The sequence below is a fragment of the Ipomoea triloba genome, chromosome 2 (assembly GCF_003576645.1).
Source record: "Ipomoea triloba cultivar NCNSP0323 chromosome 2, ASM357664v1".
Classification (NCBI taxonomy): domain Eukaryota; kingdom Viridiplantae; phylum Streptophyta; class Magnoliopsida; order Solanales; family Convolvulaceae; genus Ipomoea; species Ipomoea triloba.
This window is the reverse complement of record NC_044917.1, coordinates 8,092,084-8,106,916: the sequence shown is the minus strand read 5'-3', so window position 1 is coordinate 8,106,916 and position 14,833 is coordinate 8,092,084. Positions and strand designations below refer to the sequence as shown.

The window sequence follows — 14,833 nt, the reverse complement described above, 5'->3', positions numbered from 1 at the left end:
TTTTAGAACTCTATATTCATAATTTTAAATCTTAATATACAAAATTATATTACTCAATATTCACAATTTTTGAACTTTATACTCACAATTTTGTTATATAAATTCAAAAATTGGGTTATACTGTTGAACATAGAGTTTTGATTGTGAACATAGAGTTATGAAATTGTGAACATAGAGTTATAAAAGTGTGAACATTGAGTTATGAAATTGTGAATATAGAGTCATGAAATTGTGAACACGGGGATATGAAATTGTGAATATGGAGTTATGAAATTGTAAACATGGAATTATAAAATTATAAACATAGAATTATGAAATTGTGAACATGGACCTAAGTCCACCTTGCAAGGTGGACCCGAGTTCATGGCATAACAACGGTTTCCTAATTACGGATAGGAAGAATGTTGATGCCTTGATGGGTGAGGTTTAGTCTGATACTGGTGCCCATGTTGAAAACGAGATTGACCGTCTTGACCAACCAGCCCTCCTGTCAGTTGTTATGTCATGGACCTAAGTCTACCTTGCAAGGTGGACCCAGGTTCATGTTTATAATTTTATAATTTTATGTTCATAATTTTAAAACTCTATGTTTACAATTTTTGAATTCTATGCTGACGATTCCATAACTCTATATTCAATAGTATAACAAAATTGTGAATATTGAGTAATGTAATTTTATATATTAAGATTTAAAATGTTGAACATAAAATTTTTAAATTGTGAACATAGACCTGGGTCCACCTTACAAGGTGGACCGTGGTCCATAGCATAATTTGCCCCCTCCTATGACAAATTATGCGTGTGATCTTGTCTGTTGTTTGGGCTATTTCCACAATGTAAATAGCACTGGTGTTCAAGTGCCCAAGTTGTAACTCAGCACTCATCGTGTCGGGCCACGGAATTTTTGTTTGTTTGTTTTTTCTTTTTTTGTTTTTTAAATTTGTTTCTCCGTGGCGTATAGTACGTACGTATTATTAGCTCATTTGTGTTTTATGTCAAATTATATGATAGACCAAAGTTTATGTTGTAACATGGAATCTGATTTATTAAAATAATATTGTAAATTTATTAACTTTTTATAAATCAAACAAGAATGCATATCATATTCATTAAACAATGTTGTAAATTTATCAGAATATCATTAATTGACCCATGATTAATTAATTGTATATATTTTTCTTTTTGTATAAATAGAATTAATATATAAAAATATATCATTAAAAATATCTCGTTATTATATTTTAAATGATATGCATATTGATATGTTTTTAAATTTTGAAATATATATATCATTTCAATAATTGTATGATAAACATATTATAAATTTTTTTAATATATTTGTAGTAATGAGTTGATAAACATGTAGTACTGGGTTACGTTGATATACTTATAGAAGTGACATGAAGGACCTATATATTAGTGAGTTGATGGATATACCATGATGACTTGATTGACTAGCAGTAATGTCTTAATATATATCTATAGTGACTTAATAGATACTTCGTATATAGTAGTGATCTTACGAAGTTGCAATACTAAGTTGATCAACTTATAGTAATAAATTAATAGACTTCCAATAATTTCTTAATAGACTTGCAATAATGATTAATGAACATACATCAGTCATGTACCATTAGAACTTTTTTTATTTTTTACCATCCAAAAGTCGGCTAGAATTTACCAGTTCGATCACTATTTTGGTAGTTAAAATTTTTGGTCGCACACTTCATTTGCCATGGTCCCTAAAATTCCAACCATTATTTTTTCAATAACAAAAAACCTATCCATGATTATGAGAAAAATTTCCGATAACAATAGCAAATGAAAATTTTAGTTACGTTTGTCAAAAATTAGTCACGGTTGATAACTACAGATTTTATGTCGAATCAATTGCACATACTTCTTAGTATTGTTACTAAATACTATTACAAAAGAACAAAAGATTTACCTATCGATATTAGTTGTGTAATTTGAAGTAATTATATGTATACAAACAAAAATTAGGTGGATATGATCATATTAGGGTGTGTTTGGAAGCCCGGAAAATGATTTCCGGAAATCATTTTCCGGGCTTTGGATGTTTGGTAAGCATGGGAAAACATAGTCAACGGAAAATGATTTCCGTTGACCGGGGAAAAGAAGGCCATTTTGGCGGAAAACAACTTTCGCCAAAATTTGGCGGAAGTCGTTTTCCGCCAAAGGAAAATTAGCTACGTCGATGATGTACATCAAAAGCATTACATGACCAGGCACTCACACACAAGTGTAACACCATCATCACCCATCTTCCTCGTTTTCCCGCTCTGGTTTCCGGCAGCCTGCCGGAAACCAGAGCAGCGTGATTATGGTTTTTTTTTTTTTTAAAAAAAATTTATTTAGTTATTTATTTTATTTATAATAAATATTATTAGTTTATATAATTTTTATATTTAAATAAAATAATAAAAAGATATAAATATACATTTCTACCTATTTTCCGGAAAATGAACCAAACACACAAAGACAGTTTTCCATAATGCAACCAAACACTGGAAATCAAACTATTTTTCGAAAAATGACTCATTTTCCAAAAAACATTTTCCAGAAGTTATTTTCCTGCTTTCCAAACACACCCTTAGTCAAATATTATATAGTTGGAAGGCATATATTTAAGTCAACGAGTGAGAAACATATGCAACTAATAACTGCACCAAGCGGTGTTAATTAAGAGTGATTGGCCGGCAGTTCACTTCTACCAAGAGATGGCGAGTGAGCATAAAAGCAGCGAGAAGAAACTGGCCGGAAAAGTGGCGATCATCACCGGCGGAGCCAGTGGTTTGGGGGAGGCCACGGCCCGCCTCTTCGCGGAGCAGGGCGCCACGGTGGTGATCGCCGACGTTCAAGAAGAGAAGGGGCGGCAAGTGGCGGAATCAATGGGGTCATTTCATCACTTCGTGAAGTGCGACGTGAGCGACGAGCGACAAGTGGAATCCCTCGTGAAAGCCACCGTGGAGGCTCACGGCCAAGTCCACGTGGCGGTGTGCTGCGCGGGGGTGATATCCGCGCAGGACCAGGACATCCTCAACCTCGACCTCGGCGCGTCCGACAGCCTCTTCGCCGTGAACGTGCGCGGGACGGCGGCGACGGTGAAGCACGCGGGGCGCGCGATGGTGGACGGCGGCGTGAAGGGGAGCGTGGTCTGCACCGCCAGCGTGACGGCCACGCTCGGGACGGCGTTGAAGATCGACTACGCGATGTCGAAGCACGCGGTGTTGGGGCTGGTCCGGTCGGCCAGCATCGGGCTGGGGAAGCATGGGATTCGGGTGAATTGCGTGTCGCCGTCGGCGGTGGCGACGCCGTTGCTGTGCGCGTCGATGAACTTGCGGGAAGAGGAGATCGCCGAGGTTTTCGAGCCGTTTAATGTGCTGAAAAATGGGGAGTTTCTGAAGCCCAAAAATGTAGCAGATGCAGTGTTGTTCTTGGCTTGTGACGATTCGAAGTTCGTGACGGGCCATAATTTGGTGGTGGACGCCGGTTTCCACCCCAATCATTGACCCATCTCCGATCCAATTATTGTTAAATAAGTAATTAATCTTGTTTTATGTATGTATGTGTGGGATAAGTCCAGCCCTACCTGGTAGGTGATTAGGTGATTGTTGTCAAGAGAATTGATGTGAGGAAATAAAGTTATATTTTTGCTACTAGTTATAACTTTTGTTAAGTACCTTGTGCTCAAATGGTATGTAGTGATTTTTCTATATGGGAGGTCATGAGATTGAACCTCAATGGAATCTCGATATTAACCATTTTTTGCAATACAGCACTGCACCCACGGTTGTTTACATATGCAAACCAAACGCAGTCTAGAATATTTATCGACTCATTCAACATATAGCATACCTCATACAAGTAAATATATATAGCTAAGTGTCTTTATCCAACTTTAATTTGTTCTATGTTGGTAGAAAATGAGTTAGATTCATATTCTGTTCAACGTCGTCAATGTTCTGGCAAAACTGATTGATTTGAGGGATACTTGATATATAATTCGAGAGTTTTGAATAATGAATACTCAATGGTCTAATATAATTTAGACATTATTTCTTTAATTTGTTCAATAGCCTTTTCAGTTTGATGGCTATTTTGATTATTTTTCTGGCATACAAGAGTAACATCTGATTAATTGATTCAACTAGTTAGTGTCCATAATTTCTGGATTTTATTATGCTAGCTTGAAACTTTAAGTCGTGCGGAGGGTAAGCATATTTTGAGCTACAATATAATGTCGAAATATATAGATTTGTTGAGTATTGGCCAAATAGGTTTTGTTGTCAGTCTACGAGGTGTCCTAAACATGCTTAATTGTAGGAAGCACATTTAAATTCATTAGGCCAACCCAATTAAAGAGTAAAGTGTTAGTCAAATTGATTTTTTTCATACGAGAGAGGGTTTGAACTCCCGATCCCTCTTAAAAGACAATGTGTAGGACCACTCATTAATATATAGGCCAAAGAGGTTTAAGAAGAGTTGTATTAGAAACATGATGTTTTGTTTTGTTTTGTTTTTTTTTTTTTTATAATTATGGCATTAACTTCGATGGAAAGTATAGTCAAACTATACACGCCATATGCATGTGGGATGTGGCATTTTATATTAATTCATTTATTAAATAGACGTGCTATACATTTTGTATAGCCCAATAATATAATGAACTCAGTTTAATACTTTGACATTATTAATAATTATAACTCATTAAGGCATTAACCCCTATGCCCAATTACTGAGGGAGGAGGCATTATATTATGGCAAATTATTGTTTGGGCGGCGGTGGATTATAACAAAAAGTATATTTTTAATATATTATTTAAAAGTATATTATTCGTATACTAAATAATGTACATTACACAAAAAAATATATATTTTCAATATTTAAATATGTATTTTTCTTGAATACAATGTATATTTTTAATATATATTAAAATACATTATTTATATACTAAAAATATATTATTTAATAATATAGTTCACATAATTGTATAGAGTATGGTCTACACAATAATAATTGTTATATTATGCATTGAAACCTGGCAAAGTGGCAAGCACTTCACGCTAGATATCATAAAGAGGTAGACACCAAAGGAATTTAGTTGGATTCTCCACAGCGTCCTTTCAATCTCTTTTTTTTTTTTTTTTTTTTTTTTTTGGGTCAATGTCAAACTATAGCGATCGTTAATTTATATCATGGACCAGGGTGCATAATGCATTATGCACTCCGTATCAAAATGTTAGGAGATGAATTTTGTGTATTTTAAGCAATCATTCTGTGTATTTTAGGCAATCGTTCTGTGTATTCATGTTAGTAACACAGGTTGTGATGTGTTTGTACATTCGAATATTTAGAAGGATGAGTTCTGTGTATTTCGTGTCAATATTTTGTGTATTTTAGGCAACCGTTCTGTGTATTCATGTTATTAACACAAGTTGTGATGTGTTTGTGCATTCGAATGTTAGGACACACAGAATATAAGCCCAAACATTATCTCTTATGTTCCATGTTTTTCAAATTTCACAATGTTGTTTAAATATTTACCTTTTGTCGTGTGTGTTTTTGTGATCTGATGAACTTGTGTGTATTTTTTGTTCTTGCTTCTTCGTCACTGTTTTTGTTGTTGTTCAAATCACAGTTATATTTTAATTTAAAAAAAAACATGTAATACGCCGCATACGCACGGCTCGTTTCAGACCAGGGTCCACGGTATAACGTTCCATAGCGATGACAACATGCCAAGTTATATCATGGATCATGGTCCATTAGTCTACATAGTATTATGGACACTGTATCGAAATGATGAGGTACAAAATTCATACGTGTAGTGTACAAAATTTCATGAGGCATGTTATATATTTACTTATTTTTCAAATATGATTTAGGTACATAATTTGTGTTCATAGGCATAAAATTTAACAACACATGACACAAAAATTTATAACACATAAGATACTATTACAAATTTGTTTCAGGTACATAATTCATATTTTTATGTTATAGAATTTTATAACACAAGACAGAAAAAACTCACAACATAAGACACATACATATACACTATGGTCCACAATGCACTATGAACCATGGTTCATGCATGGTCCATGGTCCATGGTATAATGATTGTGACAACACTGCATGTATAATCTTTAATTAGGTATTGAGCTATTTAAGAGCGATTCCACGGCTTCTTAAAAATCATTATATGGTAGACTATGATTCACATAGTTGGGCATGTGTGGAATAATCGAATACGACTCTAATCTATTTCTTTTAATTAAAAAAATAGTTGTCGTTTTCGTGAACAAATGTCGTATCACGTTATAGATCAGATATGTATATTGTCAAATTTACCCATAATAAAATTAAAATAAGACTTCATTGTTGTTATAATAAATTTATTGTATGTATAAAATGAAATTGAATAAGTTTATACAAATATGCATATTGTCAAATGAATTTATAGTAAAATTAAAATGATACTTTAGGTTTGTTATAATATATGAGCCTATACTATAGTAAAGCTCATACAGATATGCATATTGTACGTCAAATGAACCTGTAGTGAAATTAAAATCATACTTTAGTGTGGCTATAGTGAACCTATTGTGTATATGTATAAAATGAAGCTGGATAGCAAAAACATGATCGAAATGTAATTAAAATGATACTTCAACGTTACTATATAATGAAACTAGTGTGAAAAAAAAAATTAAACCACAAAAAAATAGAGCTCATACAACGATAACAAACAAAAAAAATAATAACTAATTTTAAAAAAAAAATTAAAATCAATTAATTAAGGAGAACAGTGCCATGGAAGCAATCGTTCTTTAATTTGTTCGTAACTACTTTCTCAACATATTAAAGCACAAAGAGTTAATATCACATCCACTAAGGCTCAAACTCACAATCTCTTTTATAGGAGTACAATTTTAGTGTCATTAAACCACAAGATCTTGACCGAATTCTTTTTTCCATACTTGAGCAAAATGCCATAGGATCCAGGTCGGCACATTGCACATGTGACTTGATACCAAAATACATGTAATTTTCAAGCTTAATTAATTGGGTGTAAGTTCCAAGTAATCTGGCACCTGCAATTTAAATGATTAATTATGCTTTAGTCAACTACACTATGTTATTATTGTTTTTGTTGTTATTGTTACACTACACGTCTGATTCTATATGGGCTCATAACACAATTCAATCGGTTAATCAAATCAAAATAAATCACTTTTTTGTTAGCTGTTGCATGATGTAATGTTTAAATCCTATTTTGAAAAAACTAATTGTTTATTGATAAAATTATCTAATGTCACTTTTTATTTTGTGTTTATTTAAATTTTATATTTCTAATATGTAAATTACATTTTTCATAAAAGTTTGAAAGTTTATTTGATTGTATTCTATAAATAAATAACTAAAATGCCAAACACATTATACTCAGATGGTACCTCTGTGACTCTCTTTGAAGGAAGGTCACAAGATTGAATCTCCAGTAGTAAGATAATAACTCCTTGGACTACAACAGATGCAGAAAGTATATCGAACAGATACTATCTTGTAGTCGATAATACTAAAAAAAAAAAAAACTAAAATGATATGTTCAAATAAGTTTTAGAACTTGTATGAAAGTAATAATTAAACTATCCAAGTAAAAAAAAAAATCAAATTAACAAACATACACGATAAATAGTAAAATTGAAATTTTAGGCAATCGCCTTCAAGTTACAATTATATATGACTATATAACTTTTGTTTTTGTTTTTATTTTTGTTTTGTTAATGTGGGTTTCAAACTAACTTGTTAACCTTATGCTTTACCAATAATACACCAAAAAACTTGTATTAAAAAAATTCAAACTACCACGGTCGTTGCTACCATATATTAGATCTACGATCTAGACAAAGAAAGCCATGCATGCACGGTTGGAAATCAACGAAATTTCGACCATTTTTCTGACCACCGAAAAAAGTGGTCTCAAAAAGTGATTTTTTTTTTTCCATTTTTCGTCAAGCAGCAAAATCGTCTGAAAGTGGTCGGATATTTCCGGCCACATGCAAAGAAGTGGTTGGTAAACTATTAAATATGGATTTTGCCACGCCCGAAAGGATTAGCGACGACTTATGTGGTCGGAAATATCTTACCACCTTAGAATGGTGGCCGGAAATATTACCTTTATTATAATTTTAAAATCGTGTCGTTTGTTTCCACTACTACACATACGGCTTTTAACGTCGGCTAAATAGACCCTTTAACGTCGGTTAAAAGCCGACGTTGATTTGGCCGACGTTGTAAGTGTACACATACAACGTCGGCTAAAAGTTAGCCGACGTTGTAAGGTACACATACAACGTCGGCTATATGTTACCCGACGTTGTAAGGTACACATACAACGTCGGCTATTTATAAATAGCCGACGTTGTAGGGAATTTGAAAACTACTTAAATACCCTACAGCGTCGGGTATTTACAAATAGCCGACGTTGTAGGTAATATTAAACCAAAAAAATTACCCTACAATGTCGGCTATTTACAAATAGCCGACGTTGTAGGTAATTTAAAAACAAAAAAATTACCCTACAATGTCGGCTAATAAGACTAGCCGACGTTGTAAGGTAATTTTTTTGTTTTTAAATATTCATTTTATTTTTCTATTTACACCCAAAACCTGCTCAAATATATATAGCAATCACAATCACATTCAAAACCTGTACAATTTATATTTATAATATCAAAATTAATAAAAGCAATAAATCTCACAATTGATAATAATTAATAATAGAAGTTCATCAAAAATTATCTATATTAATTAATACAAGTCATAATATTATCCCAAACTTTGTACCGAAGCAATAAAAGCAATACATCACATTACTATTTCACATACTAATGCAATGTATTAATCCATTCATCAATGAAGTACTTGGCTCATGTGTCTCTAACTTCATCAATCTCTTGTTGATTGTAGCTCAATGAACCAACTCTCTTCACTATCTGTAATAATTTTGAAAAGTAATAAATAATAATTAGTAAGCTAATTTAATCTAGTATTTTTAAAATTTGAATGAGAAATGTATTTTCTTAAATTACTTGCCTTATCCATTCCTTCGTATTCTTCTTTGGAAAGAATTTCAAACATGTACTTCATCACATAGTACCCGCATTCGGTAACTCCAACTTGTTTGGCACACTATATATTTGAATTATAATACAATTAAGAATTCATTTAATTAAAAACTATGAAATATATGTAGTTTTACAAATGTATAAAATACTTACCAAACAATTAATCTATTTTGGTTGACGATTTGTTTTCCTTCCTTTGGAATGTAATGTTGATTTCATACACCTATAAATATAAGAGATATGTATACATAAATACTATATGGCACCGTACTTTATGTATAATAAGTATTAATTAGTTATAAGTTTACCGACGTTTCAACTATGTCTTTAATGTCCTGACGTGGTTCGCGTCCAATGGAATCAAACCAATAGATTTCATATAACAGTGGACAAATTGCCATCAGCATCCAATGTTCCCTACAAACAAATAATTTATTAGTTGTAAGTAAATATAATATGTAATAAAAGCACATTGTATTTAAGCTATTTTATTTAAAGCAATTAAAACTTACTTATAAATGTAAGGGGCTAAATAACATTTTTTCTGTCCATATTGCATGGTGACATTTATATACCATGTTCGTTGTGCTTTAGTCGTCAATTTTGGTTGAATGTAATATGGATCTATAAAGCCATACGTGGTCTTGGATGCCAAATGAAATTCCTTATACAGACACCTATTACAAAAATACATCCAATTAATTATATATATATCAAATAATTGAAATGAAAAATATTATAAACAAATAATAGCAAAGAACTTATACCTTATAAAGAACTGCATACAACAAATATCCAACGTCTCCATATTCAAAAACCGCATGGTCTCCAACTTCTCAACATATACATCATATTCAATGTCGCCCACAATACCACGAGACATTTGCACCACAAGATTTTGTTCTAGTTTTCGAGCAACTTTATATGCCTTTTGACATAAAGGACTCAAAGAAGTCGGATCAACTATAATCATATCAACATTAGATTGTTGCACAGCGGATTCAATCGTCAATTTGGACATTCTTTTTAACTGTTCAATATAAGTAATAACAATTACTATTTTTAAAGAGTAAATTAAATACTTTTTAAGAACCAAAAGTTTTGAGAATGCATACCTCATCAGCTTGAGTGCATAACTCTACCAACTTCTTTGACCAAATAACAAATTGATGCATTGCAGCTCCTACTAGCTGAACCTCATCGGTAGGGAATGGTACAGGAGCTCTTGGATCAATAACTTTATCCACACTTACTTTCACTTGATCTGCATTTAATTCTACCACGTGAACCGTTTCACCCTTGTAAGCTATCCCAAATGCCGCTGCACGTCTAACGGGATCTTCCAAATACAACTGGCATCGTGCTCCTAACTACATGATTTCATATTTAAAAATCAGCAAAACTGTGTTTTAACATATAATAATAAGATTAACTATAAATGATTACTTACAGCTGGTAAATCAGCAAAAGGGTCTGGAGAACTAGCTTTGTCACTGTGATGAGATTGTGTGTCGACATATATGTCATCCTCCCGCCTTGATTGTGCAGGTTGACAAATGGGAGTCTGCATCAAACCAAATTGCTTCCTCATCTCATCCATGCTTGCTTGAAGTTGTTTAGAAAACTCCTCTTGCATTTCCATTTTTTGATTGTCTAATGCCTCAGTAACTGCAACTTTAATCATTTGTTTAACTTCTAGCGTAGGCGTCTCACTTTGACAGCGTTTTGCATAGCCAAAGTAGCTTTTTAAGCCATGCCCTCTTCCCATAGCTCTAACACGTCCACAATGCTCATCAGTACCTATGGCACTAGACAATATATCTTGTCTACCCGTCTCAACAAATTCTCCTTGAGAAGCTTGCAAAGTGAGAGAATCCTAACATATATTAACAATATTGAATAAGGATTACTATTATAGTTCAATTTATTCAACATATATAATTATTAATGTAAAAAATTATAACATATTTACTTACAATTTTTTCCACGACCAATCTAGTCGCTTCATGGCTAATCACCGGATGCATAATAGAAAGCCGAAAACTTAAAAAAGCACAGACCACGGTATAGCTAATCATCAGTTGCATAAGAGAAAGCCGAAAACATAAATAAGCACAGACTACGGTGTGGCTAATCACCGGATGCATACGAGAAAGCCGAAAACATAAATAAGCACAGACCACGGTGTGGCTAATCACCGGATGCATACAAGAAAGCCGAAAGTTCGTAGAAAAATAAATAAATAAAGATCTTACCTTACCAAAGCTTTGTCCACGTCGATAAGCTAAACCTCGAATCAAACTAATCACCTACAATGGAAAGGGTGATTTGATCATAACTAAAACTATTTGTAATGTAGTATAAAGTAATGTTCTAGGAAATTAAAGGAGAAACTAAATACTTTAATGATTTAATAATTTTATAATGTGTAAAATTTAAGACATATAATACTCCTTAATGATATTGGTCCATTGTGATTTGTGATTGAAGATTAATTTAACTTTTTTTCCTTGAAACCCAACACAAAGAAGAAATATATTAATGAATAATTTAACTATTCTTATTTAATTTAATTAAAAATCAAAAGTGCAATTAAAAAATAAACCCTAACAAATCCTAAATTAAAGAAGTTGTGGATAATGGATAATGATGTAGTCATTCATTAATATATAATGGATAATGATGTAGGCATACCTTAGTTGATTGCCAACGAAGGTGTGGGGATAACTACTTTTCTAGAGAGATGGACAAAAATGTAATNAAAGAAGTCGGATCAACTATAATCATATCAACATTAGATTGTTGCACAGCGGATTCAATCGTCAATTTGGACATTCTTTTTAACTGTTCAATATAAGTAATAACAATTACTATTTTTAAAGAGTAAATTAAATACTTTTTAAGAACCAAAAGTTTTGAGAATGCATACCTCATCAGCTTGAGTGCATAACTCTACCAACTTCTTTGACCAAATAACAAATTGATGCATTGCAGCTCCTACTAGCTGAACCTCATCGGTAGGGAATGGTACAGGAGCTCTTGGATCAATAACTTTATCCACACTTACTTTCACTTGATCTGCATTTAATTCTACCACGTGAACCGTTTCACCCTTGTAAGCTATCCCAAATGCCGCTGCACGTCTAACGGGATCTTCCAAATACAACTGGCATCGTGCTCCTAACTACATGATTTCATATTTAAAAATCAGCAAAACTGTGTTTTAACATATAATAATAAGATTAACTATAAATGATTACTTACAGCTGGTAAATCAGCAAAAGGGTCTGGAGAACTAGCTTTGTCACTGTGATGAGATTGTGTGTCGACATATATGTCATCCTCCCGCCTTGATTGTGCAGGTTGACAAATGGGAGTCTGCATCAAACCAAATTGCTTCCTCATCTCATCCATGCTTGCTTGAAGTTGTTTAGAAAACTCCTCTTGCATTTCCATTTTTTGATTGTCTAATGCCTCAGTAACTGCAACTTTAATCATTTGTTTAACTTCTAGCGTAGGCGTCTCACTTTGACAGCGTTTTGCATAGCCAAAGTAGCTTTTTAAGCCATGCCCTCTTCCCATAGCTCTAACACGTCCACAATGCTCATCAGTACCTATGGCACTAGACAATATATCTTGTCTACCCGTCTCAACAAATTCTCCTTGAGAAGCTTGCAAAGTGAGAGAATCCTAACATATATTAACAATATTGAATAAGGATTACTATTATAGTTCAATTTATTCAACATATATAATTATTAATGTAAAAAATTATAACATATTTACTTACAATTTTTTCCACGACCAATCTAGTCGCTTCATGGCTAATCACCGGATGCATAATAGAAAGCCGAAAACTTAAAAAAGCACAGACCACGGTATAGCTAATCATCAGTTGCATAAGAGAAAGCCGAAAACATAAATAAGCACAGACTACGGTGTGGCTAATCACCGGATGCATACGAGAAAGCCGAAAACATAAATAAGCACAGACCACGGTGTGGCTAATCACCGGATGCATACAAGAAAGCCGAAAGTTCGTAGAAAAATAAATAAATAAAGATCTTACCTTACCAAAGCTTTGTCCACGTCGATAAGCTAAACCTCGAATCAAACTAATCACCTACAATGGAAAGGGTGATTTGATCATAACTAAAACTATTTGTAATGTAGTATAAAGTAATGTTCTAGGAAATTAAAGGAGAAACTAAATACTTTAATGATTTAATAATTTTATAATGTGTAAAATTTAAGACATATAATACTCCTTAATGATATTGGTCCATTGTGATTTGTGATTGAAGATTAATTTAACTTTTTTTCCTTGAAACCCAACACAAAGAAGAAATATATTAATGAATAATTTAACTATTCTTATTTAATTTAATTAAAAATCAAAAGTGCAATTAAAAAATAAACCCTAACAAATCCTAAATTAAAGAAGTTGTGGATAATGGATAATGATGTAGTCATTCATTAATATATAATGGATAATGATGTAGGCATACCTTAGTTGATTGCCAACGAAGGTGTGGGGATAACTACTTTTCTAGAGAGATGTGCCAACGAAGGTGTGGGGATAACTACTTTTCTAGAGAGATGGACAAAAATGTAAGTGGGGATAACTACTTTTCTAGAGAGATGGACAAAAATGTAATGCTAGTGAACCTTAGCTTTTTTCTTATTCCTTTTTATTTTTTTTGCTAGTGAACAATTTAGCTAACAAGCAAATATCATTAAAAAAATCCATAAACATTAATGTTGGAGGCATCTACCATCACTTATAATTATTTTAGAGGCCAAACAATAAACTAAAAATATATTGCTAATGAATAAAGTGTGAGATCCTAAATGATATTTTTAAATAAAATAATTCAAAAATTTAAAAATAAAAATAAAAACCTTACCGTGAAGGCTGATCGGCGGCGGAGCTTCGGCGGTGCAACGGTGCGGCGGTTCGGCTGCGGCGGTGCGCCTTTGAGCAACGGCCGATCTCCTGCGGCGGTGTGGCTGCAACTGTGCTTCGCGACTGCGGTTCGACGGGACTGCTTCGCGACTCCGGCGGCGGAGGCGCTTTGCGGGGATGGGTGGGCGACGGCGATCGGCGACGGGTAGTTCGGGAGGCGACGGCTGTAGGACGTTCGAATATAATGTTCCAATTTTGGTTTTGGTTTATTAGGGATTGAACGTTCGGCTTTGTTAATTTGGGGGTGACGGCTTGGATTTATTAACCCTACAACGTCGGTTATATCAAATAACTGACGTTGTAGGTCAATCATATAAAACACGTCGCAATACGACGTCGGCTAACTTCCTAGCCGACGTCGTATTGCGCAACGTCGGAGTCCGTTTGGTGATACGACGACGGCTAAAGATGTAGCCGTCGTCGTAGCACTCGTCGCCGGTGATACGACGTCGGCTAACCACCGAGCCGACGTCGTATTGCGTAGTAGTATTAGGTTGAGACTTTAAACGTCGGTTATGTCATGATAACCGACGTTAAAGGTTTTTTTTTTTATTTTTAATTATTTAAATAACATATAACGTCGGCTAATTACTTAGCCGACGTTGTATGTGATTTTTGTAGTAGTGTTCCGACCACCTAAATGTGGTCGGAAATGTCTTTATATATATACGCCCAGATAGACTTTCTGTCTGAGTTTCCACAGTTTTCTTCTTC

At 33.6% G+C, this 14,833-nt stretch overlaps 1 protein-coding gene across 1 annotated transcript; it reads left to right on the top strand.

Annotated features, from left to right (window-relative positions):
- The first annotated feature begins 2,617 nt into the window (after nt 1-2,617).
- Nucleotides 2,618-3,685, top strand: LOC116009692 ((-)-isopiperitenol/(-)-carveol dehydrogenase, mitochondrial-like). Its single transcript, XM_031248812.1, has one exon. It carries the CDS (start codon nt 2,742-2,744, stop codon nt 3,531-3,533), a length of 792 nt encoding a protein of 263 aa, XP_031104672.1. The 5' UTR covers nt 2,618-2,741; the 3' UTR covers nt 3,534-3,685.
- The last annotated feature ends 11,148 nt before the right edge of the window (nt 3,686-14,833 follow it).